General features: G+C 43.3%; 1 protein-coding gene across 5 annotated transcripts; it reads left to right on the top strand.

Annotated features, from left to right (window-relative positions):
* On the top strand, positions 909–16,450 carry ZNF331 (zinc finger protein 331). 5 transcript variants are annotated; one of them, XM_021097273.1, is made up of 5 exons: positions 909–1,092; positions 6,626–6,708; positions 8,273–8,399; positions 11,623–11,745; positions 12,121–16,450. In XM_021097273.1, exons 2-5 carry the CDS (start codon positions 6,700–6,702, stop codon positions 12,954–12,956), a joined length of 1,095 nt encoding a protein of 364 aa, XP_020952932.1. In that variant the 5' UTR covers positions 909–1,092; positions 6,626–6,699; the 3' UTR covers positions 12,957–16,450. The 5 variants fall into 5 exon arrangements, with proteins under 5 accessions (XP_020952932.1, XP_020952928.1, XP_020952929.1 ...); XM_021097269.1 differs by having other exon boundaries at positions 918–1,092; positions 11,623–16,450; XM_021097270.1 differs by lacking the exon at positions 909–1,092 and adding an exon at positions 1,099–1,374 and having other exon boundaries at positions 11,623–14,116.

Below are 17,901 nucleotides of genomic sequence, written 5' to 3'. Positions count from 1 at the left end.
CAGCTCCATTTCTACCCCTAGCCTAGGAACTTACATATGATATGGGTGCGGCCCTAAAAAGAAAAAAATAATTAAACCTTCTTTAAAAGCAGTAAACACACAAAAGAGCCCCTTCTCTGTCAAAAGGCAGAAAGTAAATTCTTTAAATGACGATAGACTGGGAGTTCCCATGTTGGCACAGCAGAAATGAATCCAACTAGGAACCATGAGGTTGTGGGTTCGATCCCTGGCCTCCCTCAGTGGGTTAAGGATCTGGTGTTGCCCTGAGCTGTGGTGTAGGTCAGCGGCAACAGCTCCAATTAGACCCCCCTCCATATGCCACGGGTGTGGCCCTAAAAATTAATTAATTAATTAATAATAAATGTAGACAGATGGCATCAGAGGACTCTCAAACAAACCTCATTACATGAAGATAAGAGTTATCAGGCCGTAATAGGTCTATCACTAGCCCGGAGCACTGTCAATACTTCACAATTCATCGTTTCTTTGTCTCAAAGGTATAAAAGCTTCCTGCTGTGGACATATCTTCAGGTTTTCATCCTCTTCTGAAAGCCCCCATGTACATGAAAGAACGTAATAAAATTTGTATGCTTTTCTCGCATTAAAAGAAGAAAAGGAGAAAAGAAATCCGAAGAGCTGGCAAAGCTCCCAGCATTTTGAAATTCCGCGGCTCTGAAACGCATTCCCTCCAAGTCTGGAGGTACAGCGCTCCTTTAGGGGTAGGGGAGACGCCTTCTGAAGGCCTTGTCTAGCGCCCCCGAGATGCGAACTACATTTCCCAGAAACCTCTGAGGCACAGCTCCACTCCTGCCTCTTGAGGGGTTGCATGCTGGGTAAGCGAGCCATTGAGTGTTCAGCTCCGCGGATCTCTGGGTTTCTAGACTACATGTCCCAGAAGGCTCTGGAGCACCGCCCCCAGTAGAAACTCGCCCAGTTGCATGCCGGAAGATGCGCTTTCTGCGCGAAGATTTTTTTTTTTTTTTTCTTTCTTTTTTTTTTTTTAAAGCTCTGGTTTCCTGGTGACGGTGTCTGGAGATAACCTCAACGCTCGCGCTCGCTCCGGACGCCCTGTTGGTTGTTAGGCCCCAAGCGGTGAGTTAGTAGCATCCCAGGAGGACACCAGCACGGAACGCGGCGGGCGACTGCGGTGAAAGAGAGGCGGAGAGGCCCGAAACAGAGCCTCGGCCTCTGGCTCCCGGGAGCGGCTGCGGAGGAAGTGCGAGTGTGTGTGTGTGTGTGTGTGTGTGTGTGTGTGTGTGTGTGTGTGTGCGCGCGCGCGCGGATCGGGCTCAGCCGTGTGCATAGAGCGAGACGCGCGCGTGAGCGTCGGCGAGGGAGACAGGCCGGGTACCTGTACTGGTGACGCACTTGCGCGTGAGTGTGGGCGGGGGGCGGGGGGCGCGACTCGGCGCCATCCCCGTGGCTGTGCGTCGCGTGGGCATCTGGAAGGGGGACGCGGCTAGGCTGTGACGGGCTGTGACTCGGCCACTCTGCTCTGCGTGAGTTACATGCGCGTGGGCCCTGCGTGGGTGGCGGGGCCCAGATGTGTCTCGGCGGCTGAGATGAGCCTTTGCACTTAAGTGGGATTGGCAGAGACACACACCATGTCTCTGGCGTGGGCGTCAGTTCTTGTGACAGAGTCAAGGGGTGTCTCATGGTGGTTTGTGCCATCGCTTGGCTGTGACAGGTGCAGGATTGTGTTTGGATGTGTGGCCGCGGATTGAGTGAGCACGGTTGTGTGTGACAGTGTAACCTGTAGCTCTCATGTTTCTGCTGCTCCCTCTCCCTTCACGTTCCAACCTTCTGGTCCTTGTTTGGGGACAGTGGCCCCGAATACAAGTCAAAGCCTGAACCCTGTGATGAAAATGACAAGAATGGCACAGACATAGTCGTGAGATGGCAATCTCAGAGCCATAGGTGCTCGCCATCTCAAATTCAGGTTACCTGAGTGACAGGGTGAAAAAGCCTCGGGAAGAAGATCCCCTTTTCGGATGGGAGAGGACCCTGACCAGGTAGCTGGGGGTAGAAGACAGCTACATATTTCAGAACTCCAATTATTAGAGCCTAGTCACCAGGGATCTCCGAAATTCTGAGATCTCAGTGCCCTCTTATTTCTGATTGGTTTAAGATAAGACGTGGGAACAGGTGGGGCATTGGAGGATATTTTCTGATGTAGTCTGTGCTCCAGAAAAGCCCTAGTGTCTGATTCTATCCTCTTTTAACCCCATGCCAGCTGTCTCCAGAAAAATCATCCTGGGAGTTCCTGTTGTGGCTCAGTGGAAACTAATCTGACTAGGATCCATTAGGATGCAGGTTCCATCCCTGGCCTCGCTCAGTGGGTTAAGGATCCCGTGTTGCCGTGAGCTGTGATTTAGGTTACAAATGTGGCTCAGATCCCACGTTGCTGTAGCATTGCTGTAACCCCTAGTTACAATTAGTGAGCCACTTCCAAAAGGTTACCCTTAACTGAAGGCCATGCTTTATTCAGATTGCCTTAATTTTTGCATAATGGTTTTCATCTGTTGCAGGATCCCATCCAGGACACCACATTACATTCATTGTCATGGCTCCTTAGGCTCTTCTTGGCTTTGCCAATTTCTCAGACTTGGCTTGTTTCTGATGACTTGACAGTTTTAAGAGGCTGAGTATTTTATAGGCTGCCCCTCTCTTGGAATCTGATGTTTTCTTCATGATTAGACTGGGTTTCTAGGTTTGACGGTGGAAGATCACAGAGGTAAATTACCACTTCATTACATCATGGCAAGGATACGCACTATCAACATGATTTATGATTGGTGAGGTTGAACTTGATCACCTGGCTTAGGTAGTGTTGGTTGAGGTTGAACTTGATCACCCGGCTTAGGTGGTATTGGTCAGTTTTCTCCACTCTAAAGTTACTCCTTTTTTTTCAAAGACTGTGTCACACTTGAGTGACAGCTACATATTTCAGAACCCCAGGTTCTAGAGCCTAGTCACTCTGACTCTGCTTCTGTCTTCACGTCTTTCTCTCCTCTCACACCCTCTTTATTTCCTATTAAGAAAATAGGAATTCATTTTCTAAGTTTATACCTTACACATTTTTTCTAATAATGTTGGGTGCAAAGTGAACCCTAAAGGGTCAGGTGATTTAGCAGTTGTCTGCAGGACACCGTGGCTGAAAGGGCAAACTCAATAGCAAAATTTACCCTCCCATCAAGATATAAAACTAAGCAGCGTCAAGAGGACTGTCTGGATCTACAGAGCATCACTTGGCATGTTAGTCATTTTTCCCGGTTAGTATCCCAACATCGTGGACATGTGTAGACATCAAGGAGCTGGTTTTAGTATTTGGTAGTGAAAGGAAATGAAGAGAAATTATTCAGTAAAATCACCCCAAAATGACATATTCTGAGCCTTTTCTGCAAGTTCAAGAGAAGCTTGTTTTAAAAAGAGAGAGGACCTTTATCCTTGGAAGAGTCTAACCGTCGCTTAATAAATTTAAGAGAAATGCTCACATATTTATATATGTCAATGCATGGCTGTTGTTTAAACACCTAGCGTGGTATACATAAACAAAAAGAAGAAAATCGAGTTCCCATCATGGATCAGCAGTTAATGAACCCAACTAGTATCCATGAGGATGCAGGTTCAATCCCAGGCCTCACTCACAGGGTTAAGGATCCTGTGTTGCCGTGAGCTGTGGTGAAGGTCACAGACGAGGCTCGAATCCCACGTTGCTGTGGCCATGGCATAGGCCAGCGGCTACAGGTTTGATTTAATCCCTAGCCTGGGAACTTCCGTATGCCACTGGTGCAGCCCTAAAAAAAAACAGAAACAAAAAAAAGGAAGAAAAATCAAGATTTAAGGGTGTGTCGGGACTCCCAAGACCACCATGAGGCTCAGTGATTCTCTAGATAGTGATTCAACATATCATTCTGGAGTTCCCGTCGTAGCGCAGTGGTTAACGAATCCGACTAGGAATCATGAGGTTGCGGGTTCTATCCCTGGCCTTGCTCAGTGGGTTGACGATCTGGCATTGCCCTGAGCTGTGGTGTAGGTCGCAGAGGCAACTCAGATCCCACATTGCTGTGGCTCTGGCATAGGTCGGCAGCTACAGCTCCGATTTGACCCCTAGCCTGGGAACCTCCATATGTCTCGGGAGCAGCCCAAGAAATGGCAAAAAGATAAAAAACAAACAAAAAAACAAAAAAAAAACATATCATTCTTCTCTTGGCTAAGACATATTACAATGATAGGGTACACACAGCAAGTCAGCGAAGGATAAGACATATGGGAGGAAACCAGGCCCAAGCTTCCACAAATCCTCTCCCAGTGCAGGCACCAGGATGTGCTTAATTCTGCCTGTGACAAGTTACAACAACATATGTGCCTTGTTGTCTACCAGGGCAGCTCTCCTGAGCCCCTAAGTTTTTACTAGGGTTTTTACTGAGGAGTCTGTCACATAGGCACCTGCTGCCCAGCATGTACCCAAATTCCAGACTCTTAGAGGAAGGCGCATGTTCAGCATGAACCACATCATTTGTACACACACAAACACAAAAAAAGTTAAGAACAGTAAGCCACTCTTATCAGAGAACAGTTGGAACACTCTGGAAATCCAGCTAAGGGTCAGTCCTGAAGGGAGGCCTAATATCCTTAGTTATCCTGTCCACAGTTTCAGACCCATTCTGTTACCTCTTTTTTGCACCTGGGGTATATCCTTCCAGACTTTTTCTGTTTCTTTAGTTCCATTTTGTGTATTTCTGTTTGTGTTTTATGTTTTGTGTACATGTGTATCTCTATACCCATTCATATATTTTGGAGTTCCCACTGTGACACAATGGGATCAGCAGCATCTCTGGAGCATCAGGACGCAGGTTTGATCCCCAGCCCCGCACAGTGGATTAAGGATGCTGTGGTGTAGGTCGCAACTATGGCTCAGATCTGACCCCCGGCCCGGGAACTCCATGTGCACCGGGTAACCAGAAAAAAGAATGTGTCTTGTGTGTGTATGTATATATATTTAGATACAGATATCTCCATATATGTGTTATATATATGTATGTATATATATTCTCATATAGGCCATTGCAACCGTATTAGCATAACTTCTTGTTTCAGTAGACTGATTTTCCTACTGACCGTGTATCTGAAATGTTTTTGATGTCTTCAAGTATTTCTTCCACTTTAGCATTAAAGTGTCAATGTTAGTATCAATGTTTACACAGTCGACTTTCCCAGACTCACAGTGCTGAATGCTGCCTGGGCAGTTCCTTCTCTACCCTGTCCACCTGCCATGTCTTGACTGACGTCACCCTGTCTTGAGGTCAGAAGAGCTTCAAGTTTGCATGACGCAGCCCCTCTCCATCCTGGATGGTGTGACCGAAGGGAGCAGGATGTGCTCAGAGGGAGACTAAGCACCCTGAGCACACCCAGGCTCAGTCTAGGTCAAGTCTCTCTGCCCAGAGTTCTCCAGCCTCAAGCAGTGAGGTCTGAGGGCACAGTCTTCACACAAGGCCACCCTCAGTTCTGACACCAACTCCAAGTTCAGGAGTTTCCCTAAACCACCCTCAGGCTTAATAATTCAGGACTAAAGGACTCATGGAGAGCTCTGCCACTCACGGTTACAGTTAATTAAAGGGAAGGGAAACAGATTAACATCAGCCAAGGAGACAGGTACACAAGATGAGGTCCAGGGGGCTCCCATCATGGTGTCTTCTCCTCTTAAAATCAGGACTTGATATTCTTCCAACATCAACATGTGACAATACATTCAGAGTATTGCCACCCAGAGAAGTACACCTGAGCTCTGAGTGTCCAGAGTTTTCACTGGGGCTTCGTCACTAGGCATGACTGATTGAGAAGTTGCCCAGATATTAATGTCAGTCTCCAAGACAACTGGCATCCCCTGACCCAAACCCTCCCCACACCTTTCTGATGTGGCCAGCTCCCAGCCTAAGATGCAGCATGGATCACCCCTACCCAAAGCAAAGACTGTCCCCTCAGGTGTGACGTAGACTACCTCTCAGCAGCTGAGAGCAAAGGCCACACTTCTCTTTGATCAAGGCCAAATTTTTTTTTTTTCTTTTTATGGCCACACCTGCGGCATATGGAAGTTCCCAGGCTAGGATTTGAATCAGAGCTACAGCTGCCAGCCACAGCCACATGGGATCTGAGCCACAGCTGCGACCTACACCACAGCTCACAGCAACGCCGGATCCTTAACTCACTGAGCAAGACCAAGGATCGAACCCACATCCTCATGGATACTAGTCGGGTTCATTACCACTGAGCCATGATGAGAACGTCCAAGGCCAAATTCTTAATCTGTATCTCCCCCTGCAGGGAACTGGCCAGGAAGCCTCCTGCTAAAATGACTGAGTCTCATTTCAAGGCAAAGAATGAAAGCTCCTCTGCCCTGTCTGTGCAGCTGGCTTTCCTAGAGTTTTAAGGAGAGCTTGTTGTTTGGTTTTGTTTTTTCCCAGAATCCTTTTAATCTTCTCCAGATGGATTTTGTTTATGTGCAAGCCTTGTTGAAGGAGAAGCTGGAAGTTCCTTGGAAGCAAAGACGGAGGAGCAAAAAGGTTATACTAAGTCATTTTGAGGCCAAGGTTACTTATTTTAATGCCTCCTTTTCCTCATTTAGATCTGGCTTCTCTGGACTTTGTGCCTACAAAGGAAACCCCAAGAGTACTGTTCAGTTCTTGAATTCTGAAAACCATGGCCCACGTAAGTATGTCTTTCTCTTTCCTTCTTGAACTGTGGTATTCAGGTCCTGTGGCTTCTCCTGTAAAATACCATGAAGCCTCCTGCCCAAGCAAGTCCCATCTAAGTACCTACTTCCCAGCTCTTCCTTTCCCAGAGAATGACAATGCCACATAGCCTGGTGCCCCCCTTTGTGGCTGATGATCGGTATCTTAACCCACGAACTAATTATTCAGTATCTCCTATGTGCTCTCTTTTTTTGTCAAGAATAATTGGAACAATGGAAGCAGAAACTACTGGGAGAAAATTTGAGTCAGATCTACGGTGTGATGTGTCAGAGATGTTGGTCCTATTTGACCAGACGAGGAAACCCAAATTCCTCACTCCTTTCCACTGATCTGTTTCCCAGGCAGATAAACAAGAATGTTCATCTTCTTTGGTCTCAGTGTAAAGCTCATGCTTTACAAAGCTTTTAGAATTGGACAGAGCTGGGATGAGGGCCTGTGGACTTAAAGATCATGCTCTTACCCAGAGACTCAGGAGATAAACTTTGTTGTTGAGCAGACCTGTCTTTATGCTTCTGAATCTTAGATATCAGTTTCCTCTAAATCAGGAACAAAGAGGAATTTGGGAGTAAAATATACCTACTATTATATATAAAATAGATAAACAACAGGGACCTACTATATAGTGCCCCGCGCTATACTCAATATTTTGTAATAACCTATGTGGGAAGAGAATTTGAAGAAGAATATATATGTATATGAGTATACATTTGTATTATACATGTAACTGAAAAGCTTTGCTGTGCACCTGAAACGAATACAACATTGTAACTCAGCTATACTCCAATAAAATTAAATTTTAAAAAAAGAAACACAGATTTTTAAAAAGCCAGTAAAAGATAAGTAAATAAATAATTAGGAATGAAGAAAAGGCATCGCTAGTGGATGATAACAGGTAAGGTCATTTCATACAAACGTGATAAATGATCATATACTCCTGGGATCGGGGGAAACCTTAGACTTAGGTTTTGCTCAACTGAAGTATAAAACTATAATCATTAAATCTAATCCATCCATGTGATGGAATAAAAACATGCTTTTGTCATTACAAAGGCAGGCTCCTTAAAAGATAACCTGGCAGAATGATGAACCCGAGGCTCGAACGCAATCAAACAGAAAATCAAAAGGATCCAATTTTCTAGATATTATATGACATTTGGGAAACAAACCCAGGCATTTTTTCCTTTCCCCTTAAATAGAAGATGCTATAGGAATCCACACTTGCTGAGAGCTTATGAGGCAGGCACGGAGTAGGGTCTGGCTTGTGATTGGGAGGAAAACTGGGATTGTTTTATCCGCTTCCTGAGAAGCTGGCATGATTAAGAATTCTGCAGGGTGTAGGTAGTTTTTCCTGAAGTAGTAGGGGTTCAGCTTCAACCAGTCACGTCCCACTGGCCCCTCCCCACAGGCTTTCAGTCCACTCATCATACCCAGCCCTGGGAGGGATAGCGTAGCATTCCCTCTCCTCCATCTCAAAACTCTGTCCTGCCATTTCATCAGGGACATGGGGTTTGTGTTTTCAGGGTTTGGTGACATTCTCAGATGTGGCCATAGACTTCTCCCAGGAGGAGTGGGCATGTCTGGACTCTACGCAGAGAGACCTGTACTGGGACGTGATGTTGGAGAACTACAGTAACTTGGTCTCACTAGGTAAGTTGCCTGCCTCACCTAACCTACTCCAAGCTCCCTCCACTGTGAACTTCAGGACTGCCTTTCAGGGAACTAGTTGAAGGAGTTCCTGTTGTGGCTCAGTGGAAACGATCCCAACTAGTATTCATGAAGATGTGGATTGGATCCCTGGCCTCACTCAGTGGGTTAAGGATATGCATTGCCATGAGCTGTGGTGTAGGTCGCAGATGTGGCTTGGATCTGGCATTGCTGTGCTGTGGCGTAGGCCAGTAGCTACAGCTCCAATTCAGCCCAAAGCCTGGGAACTTCCATGTACCATGGCTGCAGCCCTAAAAAGGAAGAGAAAAAAACAAAGAAAAGAAACTAGTTGAATTTCTTTCTTCTTGCACCCAAGGGATGTTTTGAGCTTTGGCATTACACATAACACACCCTCATCTCCTCATCCATCGGTGATCTTCCCACCTGTCCGGGCCCTCCACTATTCCTTAGCGACCAAAGGATGAATTAGAATTATTTAATTTATTCAAATAAAAGTATTTACTTTATTTCATGACCATCTTCAAAGAAACCAAGCTTCATGCTGTGGTCTTATGTTTACACCTGAACTGTTGGTGATGGTACTTTGGGGACCCACATTTAGAGAAAATAGCTTAATATGGAGACTAATTTTCTCTGGTAAACCAGCCTGTATGCTTGATTTAGAAGTGGACTGAACAAACAGAATTCATGTAAAATTAAACTGAGCGTATTCTATTCCCTATACATTGTTCCTGAAGTGAGGTTTAAAGTTACAACCTATGGGAGTTCCTGTCGTGGCGCAGTGGTTAACGAATCCTACTAGGAACCATGAGGTTGCGGGTTCGGTCCCTGCCCTTGCTCAGTGGGTTAACGATCCGGCGTTGCCATGAGCTGTGGTGTAGGTTGCAGACGCGGCTCGGATCCCGCGTTGCTGTGGCTCTGGCGTAGGCCGGTGGCTACAGCTCCGTTTCAACCCCTAGCCTGGGAACCTCCATATGCCGCGGGAGCGGCCCAAGAAATAGCAACAACAACAACAACAGCAAAAGACAAAAGACAAAAAAAAATAAATAAATAAAGTTACAACCTATGAATTCTGAGTTAAACAGGGGATAAGTAAATTTCTCATTTTTCTGTTTGTAATAATAAGCACAATACAAATGGCTAACACTGTGCTTCCTCTAAACCAGAAGCCATTGTGAGCATGTGTGCCTGTGTATGTATAAATACATTTCATTTAATTCCTGTAAGTTTATAAAATAGATTATTATGTCTAATTCGTAGATGAGTATACTGGGCCATAAAGTGACATGGCCAGTCAAGGAGACAGAGGCATTACCTGAACCTAAGAATTCTGGCCCCAGAAGCCATACTCTCAACTGCCATGTTCTACTTGCCTCCAGAAGTTTGACAGAAGACCTTCTCCCACCTATCTGGTTTCTTCTTTGTCCTTCAATCCTTTCTCTTTTCTGAAGTTTTTATCATTTTGACATTTAGGTTGTTAAAATTTGACTAAGGCTCAATCAAAAAACCTTGTGCCAACAGTATTTCCTAAGTTCTGCATCATGTGGTTTTTTGTTTTTGTTTTTGTTTGAAAGCAGGACATCTCATTTGTCTTACAGAAGCAAAGGAGAGAGCTTTAATGTTTGAGGAGGAAAGACAAGATAGTGCAGCGGAGAGTGACAGGCAGCCTGGCTAGCTCAAGCCATCATTACTATAAGTGGCCAGGCTGGGCAGGGAGCAGCTTACCCCTGAGGTGTTTGGAGGGCTCCCTACAAAGGTCCCAAGACCTCTGCAGAAGGCCTTGACCTTCACCACTTGAACTCTGACTTCACCCCATTCCTCTCTCAATGTGTTTTCCACCTCATGTCTCACCCTATTGAGTAGCAAGGTCATAGAAAACAGAACCCTATGCCATTCGTAGTTTCTGAAAGGTGGTTGTTATCCTAGCTTCACGTGCTTTCTTCCTTTTTATCTATTTCTTGGCAGTACTGCTTCCTGGCTGCTCTGTTCTTCCATCATGAAGCAGTATCTGCTTGTGTCTCTTTTTGTGCTGTTAGCAGTCACTGACACTCAGTGCCTAAATTCACTATTTCTTCAGGGTTTCTAAATGTGATATACTGTCATTGCCTCTTTATTTATTGAAAGAGAAGCTGTGGTCCATTTGTTAATTTGTTGTTTAGTCGAACTGTCCATATTGGATAAGAAAGATAAAAACTTTGTTCTTTAAAGAAGAAAAAGTATTAGTTTTTAATAATAAAGGGCTGGTTTCCTAGCATGCTCCAAAGTTGGTCATTGAACATTTTTTAGTATCTTTATGAATTCATGACTTTACAGATGTTTGATGTTTTGTAGTTCCTTGAGTTAGCATACTTATTGATGCTCAGATTTTTCTAAGCATTTCCTTACAACTGTTTCACAATTTTTATCATTAAATTTAATTCCACACATTATATTTTTTGGTTGCTTTTGAATGTTAGATCTTTGTATCCAGAATTACTTTTTTTGTTTGTTTGTTTGCCATTTCTAGGGCCGCTTCCATGGCATATGGAGGTTCCCATGCTAGGGGTCTGATAGGAGCTGTAGCTGCCGGCCTACACCACAGCCACAGCAATGCAGGCTCTGAGCCACATCTGCAACCTACACCACAGCTCACGGCAACGCCAGATCCTTAACCCACTGAGCAAGGTCAGGGATTGAACCTGCAACCTCATGGTTCCTAGTCGGATTTGTTAACCACTGCACCACAACGGGAACTGCTATCCAGAATTACTTTTAATGATATTATCTGTGTATGTGCATTTGTGTGTGTGTGTGTGTGTGTGTGTGTGTGTGTGTACACATAACTATCCAACTTTATATTTGTTTTTTACAGTAATTATATATATTTGATTTTCCAGGTTTGTCATCACATCTACAAATTGTACTCTTTTTTCATCTTCATTTTTTGAGATTTATCCCTCTAATTTCTTGTGTTTGTTTCAGCTGATAGGAAATAGTAAGGTTAATGGTGCCTTTTTAGTTTGACTTTAGCAGGACTGTCTCCAGTGTTTCCTCATTAAGTACTGTGATGCTCAATGTGGAATCTATATTTTAATGAACCCTAGGTGATTCATATTTATCCCACTAGAAAAGTTTTATATCTGTTAGATAAATTTTTGGTGATTAGGTTGCTTTTGTTTTCTTAAAAAGAAAATATGTTGGGGTTTTGTGTTTTTTTTTTTTTCAGAGTTGGAATCACCATATGAGACCAAGACTTTACCTAGACAAAAGGGCATTTATGAGATGAATTTTTCCAAACGGAACTCAGGTGGAAAAAGTAAATCCCTTGGCCTTAACTGGATGTGTGAAGGTGAGTTTGAAGGACCACAGGCCCCTCAAGAGGGATATGTCAGTCAAATGATAATCAACTGTGGGAAAACACCCACTTATAGAGAAAATACCACTGTCCGAACCCATCAGAGACCTCATAATAGGGAAAACTCCTATGAATGTAAAGAATGTGGAAAGGCCTTTAGTCGTGGCTACCAACTTACTCAACATCAGAAAATTCACACAGGTGAGAAACCCTATGAATGTAAAGAATGTAAAAAGGCTTTCCGTTGGGGTAATCAACTTACTCAGCACCAGAAAATTCACACTGGTGAGAAACCTTATGAATGTAAGGACTGCGGGAAGGCCTTTCGATGGGGTTCAAGCCTTGTTATTCATAAGAGAATTCATACAGGTGAAAAGCCCTATGAGTGTAAAGACTGTGGGAAGGCCTTCAGACGTGGCGATGAACTCACTCAGCATCAGAGATTTCACACTGGTGAGAAGGACTATGAATGCAAAGATTGCGGCAAGACCTTTAGCCGAGTATATAAACTAATTCAGCATAAGAGAATTCACAGTGGTGAGAAGCCCTATGAATGTAAAGACTGTGGGAAGGCATTTATCTGTGGTTCAAGCCTCGTTCAACATAAGAGAATTCACACCGGTGAGAAGCCCTATGAATGCCAAGAATGTGGGAAGGCCTTTACTCGTGTCAATTATCTCACTCAGCATCAGAAAATTCACACTGGTGAAAAACCTCATGAATGCAAGGAATGTGGGAAGGCCTTTCGTTGGGGTTCAAGTCTCGTGAAACACGAGAGAATTCATACGGGTGAGAAGCCATATAAATGTACCGAATGTGGGAAGGCCTTTAACTGTGGCTATCACCTTACTCAGCATGAGAGAATTCACACTGGTGAAACGCCTTACAAGTGTAAGGAATGTGGAAAGGCCTTTATTTATGGGTCAAGCCTTGTCAAACATGAGCGAATTCATACAGGGGAGAAACCCTATGAGTGTAAAGAATGTGGGAAAGCCTTCAGTCATGGCCATCAACTTACACAGCATCAGAAAATTCATGCTGGTGAGAAACCCTCTGAGTGTAAGGAATATGGAAAGGCATGTACCCATGTAAGCCATCTTCAAGAACAGAGAATCCATACTGTTGGAAAACCTTTTGTGTACAAAGAATGTATAGAGGCCCCTGTTCAACATTCATTTCTTCCACAGCATGAGGAAAATGCGTGATAAAATTTAACATAAGAAAGCCTTTATGGGTCAGTCTTCTGCTTATAGAATATCAAAAGTCATATTAGAGGTGAATTTGGAAAATGGAAAAACCACTTTTTCTTATTGACCACAAACTACTCAGTGTAGGTGATTTTTTTACTGGATAGGTCAGTTTCATGAATGCATAGAAACTTACCAATACCATTTCATCTCTGTCGTACTTCAGATTTATTCTAGGGTACAACTCTGCTTACAGAACATATGAGGGAGAGCCATTCATCATGGTATGTACCCAACCTGTTATCATCACTATCCCACCTCCTTACTCCCTGTAAGACACTGGGGAAATTAGCTATGACCCCATGTGCATTATTTGTGAAATGGGGATGATCACACCTACCTAATACTGCTGTTGTGATTAAATGAGTTTGGTTCATGTAAACTTCTTGAACGTGTATCTGGAATATTGTGTAAGCTCAATAAATGTTAGCTGTTGTTCCTGTTACCATTAGCATTGCTATTAGTGAATTGTTACAAGACCCCCTTTGGGTGCAATGAGTTGAGAAAAGACTATCAAACTTTTAGAAGAAAATATAGGAGATTATTGTCACAACCTTGGAGTATGCAGCATTTCCTAGTAAACAGAAGACCCTAAATATAAAATAAAAGTTATTAACTGGACTTGGTCAAAAATATGAAGTTCTGGTCATCAAATGACACCATGAAAGTGGTAAAAAAGCAAGACACAGACTGGGAGAAGATATTTACATAAACCTGGCAAAAGATTCACATAGAAAGGATGAAGAATCCTTCAAGTCAATAATAAAACAACAAATCAGTTAAAAGATGAGGGGGAGAAACTTACATAAATCCTTAAGATCACCAAATGGCCAGTGGGTGAAGATATGTTTAAACATCATTACTCTTGGAGTTCCCGTCGTGGCGCAGTGGTTAATGAATCCGACTAGGAACCATGAGGTTGCGGGTTCGGTCCCTGCCCTTGCTCAGTGGGTTAACGATCCGGCGTTGCCGTGAGCTATGGTGTAGGTTGCAGACGCGGCTCAGATCCCGCATTGCTGTGGCTCTGGCGTAGGCCGGTGGCTACAACTCTGATTCAACCCCTAGCCTGGGAACCTCCATATGCCGCGGGAGCGGCCCAAGAAATAGCAACAACAACAGCAGCAAAAGACAAAAGACAAAAAAAATAAAAAAATAAACATCATTACTCTTCAGGGATATGCAAAGTAAAATCACCATGTGATGTCACTGGACACTCACCAGAGTGGCTAACATTAAAACTATGTATGAGCCGGTGTCTTTGTTGGATGTTCAAACATGACCTGTTCAAGACGGAAAGGAACCAGCACACTGAACCTCACCAAATCCTGTAGGTCCCACAGCAGAGATGAGGAGGCGATGCTCAGGGGAGGCCAATGGATTTGTCCTGAGGAAGGGGCCATGGCCCAAGATCAAGTCCTGAGAGAGTTGAGGGAGCAATTGGATTCATTAGGGACCTGAACTGACTTAAGAGGTTCAGTTCTAGAGTGAAGGCAGTAGGTTGTCTTGGGGAAGGAACTTGAGCCTACCATTGGGAATCTGAGAGGATGGGTGGGGGAGGACTAGAGCCCGTAGGAGTGAGTTTGAAAAGCTGGAGAAGGGGCTAATGGAGGGCCTGGTGCATGGAGAAGGAATGACTAGAATCCAGACAGGTCCTGGGAGACTGGAGAAAAGGAGAGAGTTCAGGAGGGGAGAGCCTTTGAGAGCTGGAGGACTTGAATGCTATGGATGAAGAAGGCCTGAGAGAGATAGGATGGGTGCTAAAGCCAGTAGGAGTGCCGTAACATGGGGGATGGCAGTGTAGTTAGAGCCCAGAGGAGTACCCTCTGAAGGCTGCCAGAGGATCCAGAATCAGCTTGAAGTAGGGCCTGTATTTGGTTTATCTTAGGATTGGCATCAACTTTCAATTAAAGTATACTTTGTGTATACCTTAGTGATAGGGTTGGGTTAAGGATTTGGATCCTCTGGTTGGGGAGGGAATGAGAGAACATAGAACATGTTCAAGGGGAAAGATGCCAAACTTACACAGATCATTCCACCAACAACAGGAATACATATAGAACTTTCTCCAGGATAAACCCTATGTTAGGCCACAAAATAAATCTCAACTAATTGAAAAGATTGAAATATGACTACAGTGTAATGACACTAGAAATCAACAGAAAGAAAAAAACAAAACATGGAAATTAAACCACACACTCTTAAGCAGCAGATGGGTCAAAGGAAACATTATAAGGGAAATCAGAAAATACATAGGAGTGAAAAATCAAACCAGAACTTATAAGATGCAGTGAAAGCCATACTCAGAAGACAATTTATAGCAGTAAATGCCTACATCCAAAAAAACTTCAGATCAGTAAACTAACTTGAATGGTAAGAAGCTAGAAAAAAGAGCAAACTAAGCCAAGAGCAACAGAAAGAAGAAAACAACGGGCAGTAGAGTGGAGAAAAGTGAAATAGATATATAGATATATATATGTATTTTTTTAATGACACAAAGAACCAATGGAACCAAAAATTGGTTCTTTGAAAAGATCTACAAAATGGGCAAAGCTTTAACTAGACTGACCAAGAAAAATATGTAATACGAAGAGAAGTCAAAGATCACTGGAGATGTCTCCAACCTCTTCTGGGTGTGTGTGACTAAGGTGAAAAATCACAAAAGCAAAGGAACTTGAACACATTGACATTGCAAGTAAGCAGACTAAACCTGAGTATGTTCAGGCACACCAGACCAGAGTTTGCCCCAGTTTTTCTGTTGAGGGGAAAGTAGTAAATACTTTAGGTTTTGCAAGCTATGTATGCTCATGGCCACATTTTTTTTTTTTTTTTTTTTTTTTTTTGCTTTGTAGGGCCGCACCCAGCAGCATATGGAGGTTCTCAGGCTAGGGTCCAATCAGAGCTGCAGCTGCCAGCCTACACCACAGCCACAGCAACATGGGATCCGAGCTGCATCTGCAACCTACACCACAGCTTACGGTTGCAATGCCAGACCCTTAACCCACTGAGTGAGGCCAGGGATCGAACCCTCATTCTCATGGATCCTAGTCGGGTTGGTTAACCACTGAGCCATGATGGGAACTCCACACATATTCCTCTTTATTAATTTTTTTTTACGAACTTTAAAGAATAAAAACCACTCAGCCTCTAGACTGTACACAATCAGGGCCACAGGCAAGATTTGATCCCTGACCAGATTTTACCTGACCACTGCTCTAAACCAATAGGTAAGCATAGAAGAAAATTCTAGATCAGCATTATCCTGTATGGTAACAAAGAGCCACATACACTCTTGAGCACTTGAAATATGGCCAGGTGGTAAAGTCAACGTAAAATACACAGATTTGAAGACTATTCAGAAATTTAAAAGGTAAAATATCTCAATAATTTTTATATTAAATGTTGAAGTAACATTTTGGATGTTTTGAGCTAAATAAAATATATTATTAAAATTACTTTTGTGTATTTTTGCTTTTTTAATGTGATGCTAGGAAAATTTTAATTAGGTGTATGGATGTCATTATACTTGTATGGACAGCATTCCTCTACTGCAGTTCGGCAACATTTGTCAAAACTTTTATTTTAGGAACTTGCTTTAGATTAATTTTTTTATTAATGATTTTTATTTTCAATTTTTTCTGTCAATTTCTTCTGTGTAGCAAAGTGACCCAGTCACATCTATACATTCTTTTTCTCACATTATCCTACATCATGTTCCATCATAAGTGACTAGTATAGTTCCCTGTGCTGTACAGCAGGAACATTTGTCAAAAATTTTAAATGTGTATGTCTTTGACTGAACATTCCGACTTAAAGAATATACTATGTTATGGGTTTAATTAAAATTTTTCCTAGAAATTCTGTGTGGCACAGTGGGTTAAACAAAAATTCTTATTAAAGTGGGTATTGAATTTCCCAATGTTGCTCAGCAGTAACAAACCCAACTAGTATCCACGAGGAAGCCATTTCAATCCCTGGCCCCACTCAGTGGGTAAAGGATCCAGCGTTGCCATGAGCTGCAGTGTAGGTCACAGATGCAGCTTGTATCTGACATGGCTGTGGTTGTGGCTGTGGCGTAGGCCAGCAGCTGCAGCTCTGATTCAACCCCTAGCCTGGGAACTTCCATATCCCACTGATGCAGCCCTAGAAAGAAAAAGTGGGTATAGAGGCAATATGTCTCGACCTAATAAAAGCCATATATGATAAGCCTTCAGCTAACATCAGTTACTCAACAGTGAAAAAGCTGAAGCCATTTCCTTTAAAATCGGGAACAAGGCAAGAATGCCCATTTTCATCACTTTTTTTAAACACAGTATTGGAAGTCCTAGCCACAACAATCAGATAAGAAATAAAAGGAATCTGAGTTGAAAAGGAAGAAGTAAAACTGTTACTATTTGCAGGTGACACAGCACTATACATAGAAAATCCTAAAGAGAGCTCATCAATAAATTCAGTAAAGTTGCTGAATATAAAATTAATATACATGGGAGTTACCATCTTGGCTCAGTGGAAACGAATCTGACTAGTATCTGTGAAGATGCAGGTTCAATCCCTGGTCTTGCTCAGTTGGTTAAGTATCCAGTGTTGTCATAAGCTGTGGTGTAGGTTGCAGACATGACTCAGATCTGGCATTGCTGTGGCCGTGGCATAGGCTGGCGGCTACAGCTCTGATTCGACCCCTAGCCTGGGAACCTCCATATGCTGTGGGTGCAGCCATTTAAAAAAAAAAAAAAAAAAACCAAAAAGATTAAGATACAGAAATCTGTTGCATTTTTATACACACAACAAACTATCAGAAAGAGAAATTAAGGAAACAGTGCTATTCATGATTGCATCAAAAACATACCTAGGGAGTTCCCATCATGGTGCAGTGGAAATGTATACAACTAGGAACCATGAGGTTGCG

The sequence above is a fragment of the Sus scrofa genome, chromosome 6, assembly GCF_000003025.6.
Source record: "Sus scrofa isolate TJ Tabasco breed Duroc chromosome 6, Sscrofa11.1, whole genome shotgun sequence".
NCBI classification, from domain to species: Eukaryota; Metazoa; Chordata; class Mammalia; order Artiodactyla; family Suidae; genus Sus; species Sus scrofa.
This window is presented reverse-complemented; position numbering and strand designations above follow the sequence as displayed.

Coding starts and splice junctions, on each gene's coding strand:
- ZNF331 (XM_021097269.1), top strand. Junction 8,400..11,622: donor CAGTAACTTGGTCTCACTAG/GTAAGTTGCCTG, acceptor TTTTTTTTTCAG/AGTTGGAATCACCATATGAG.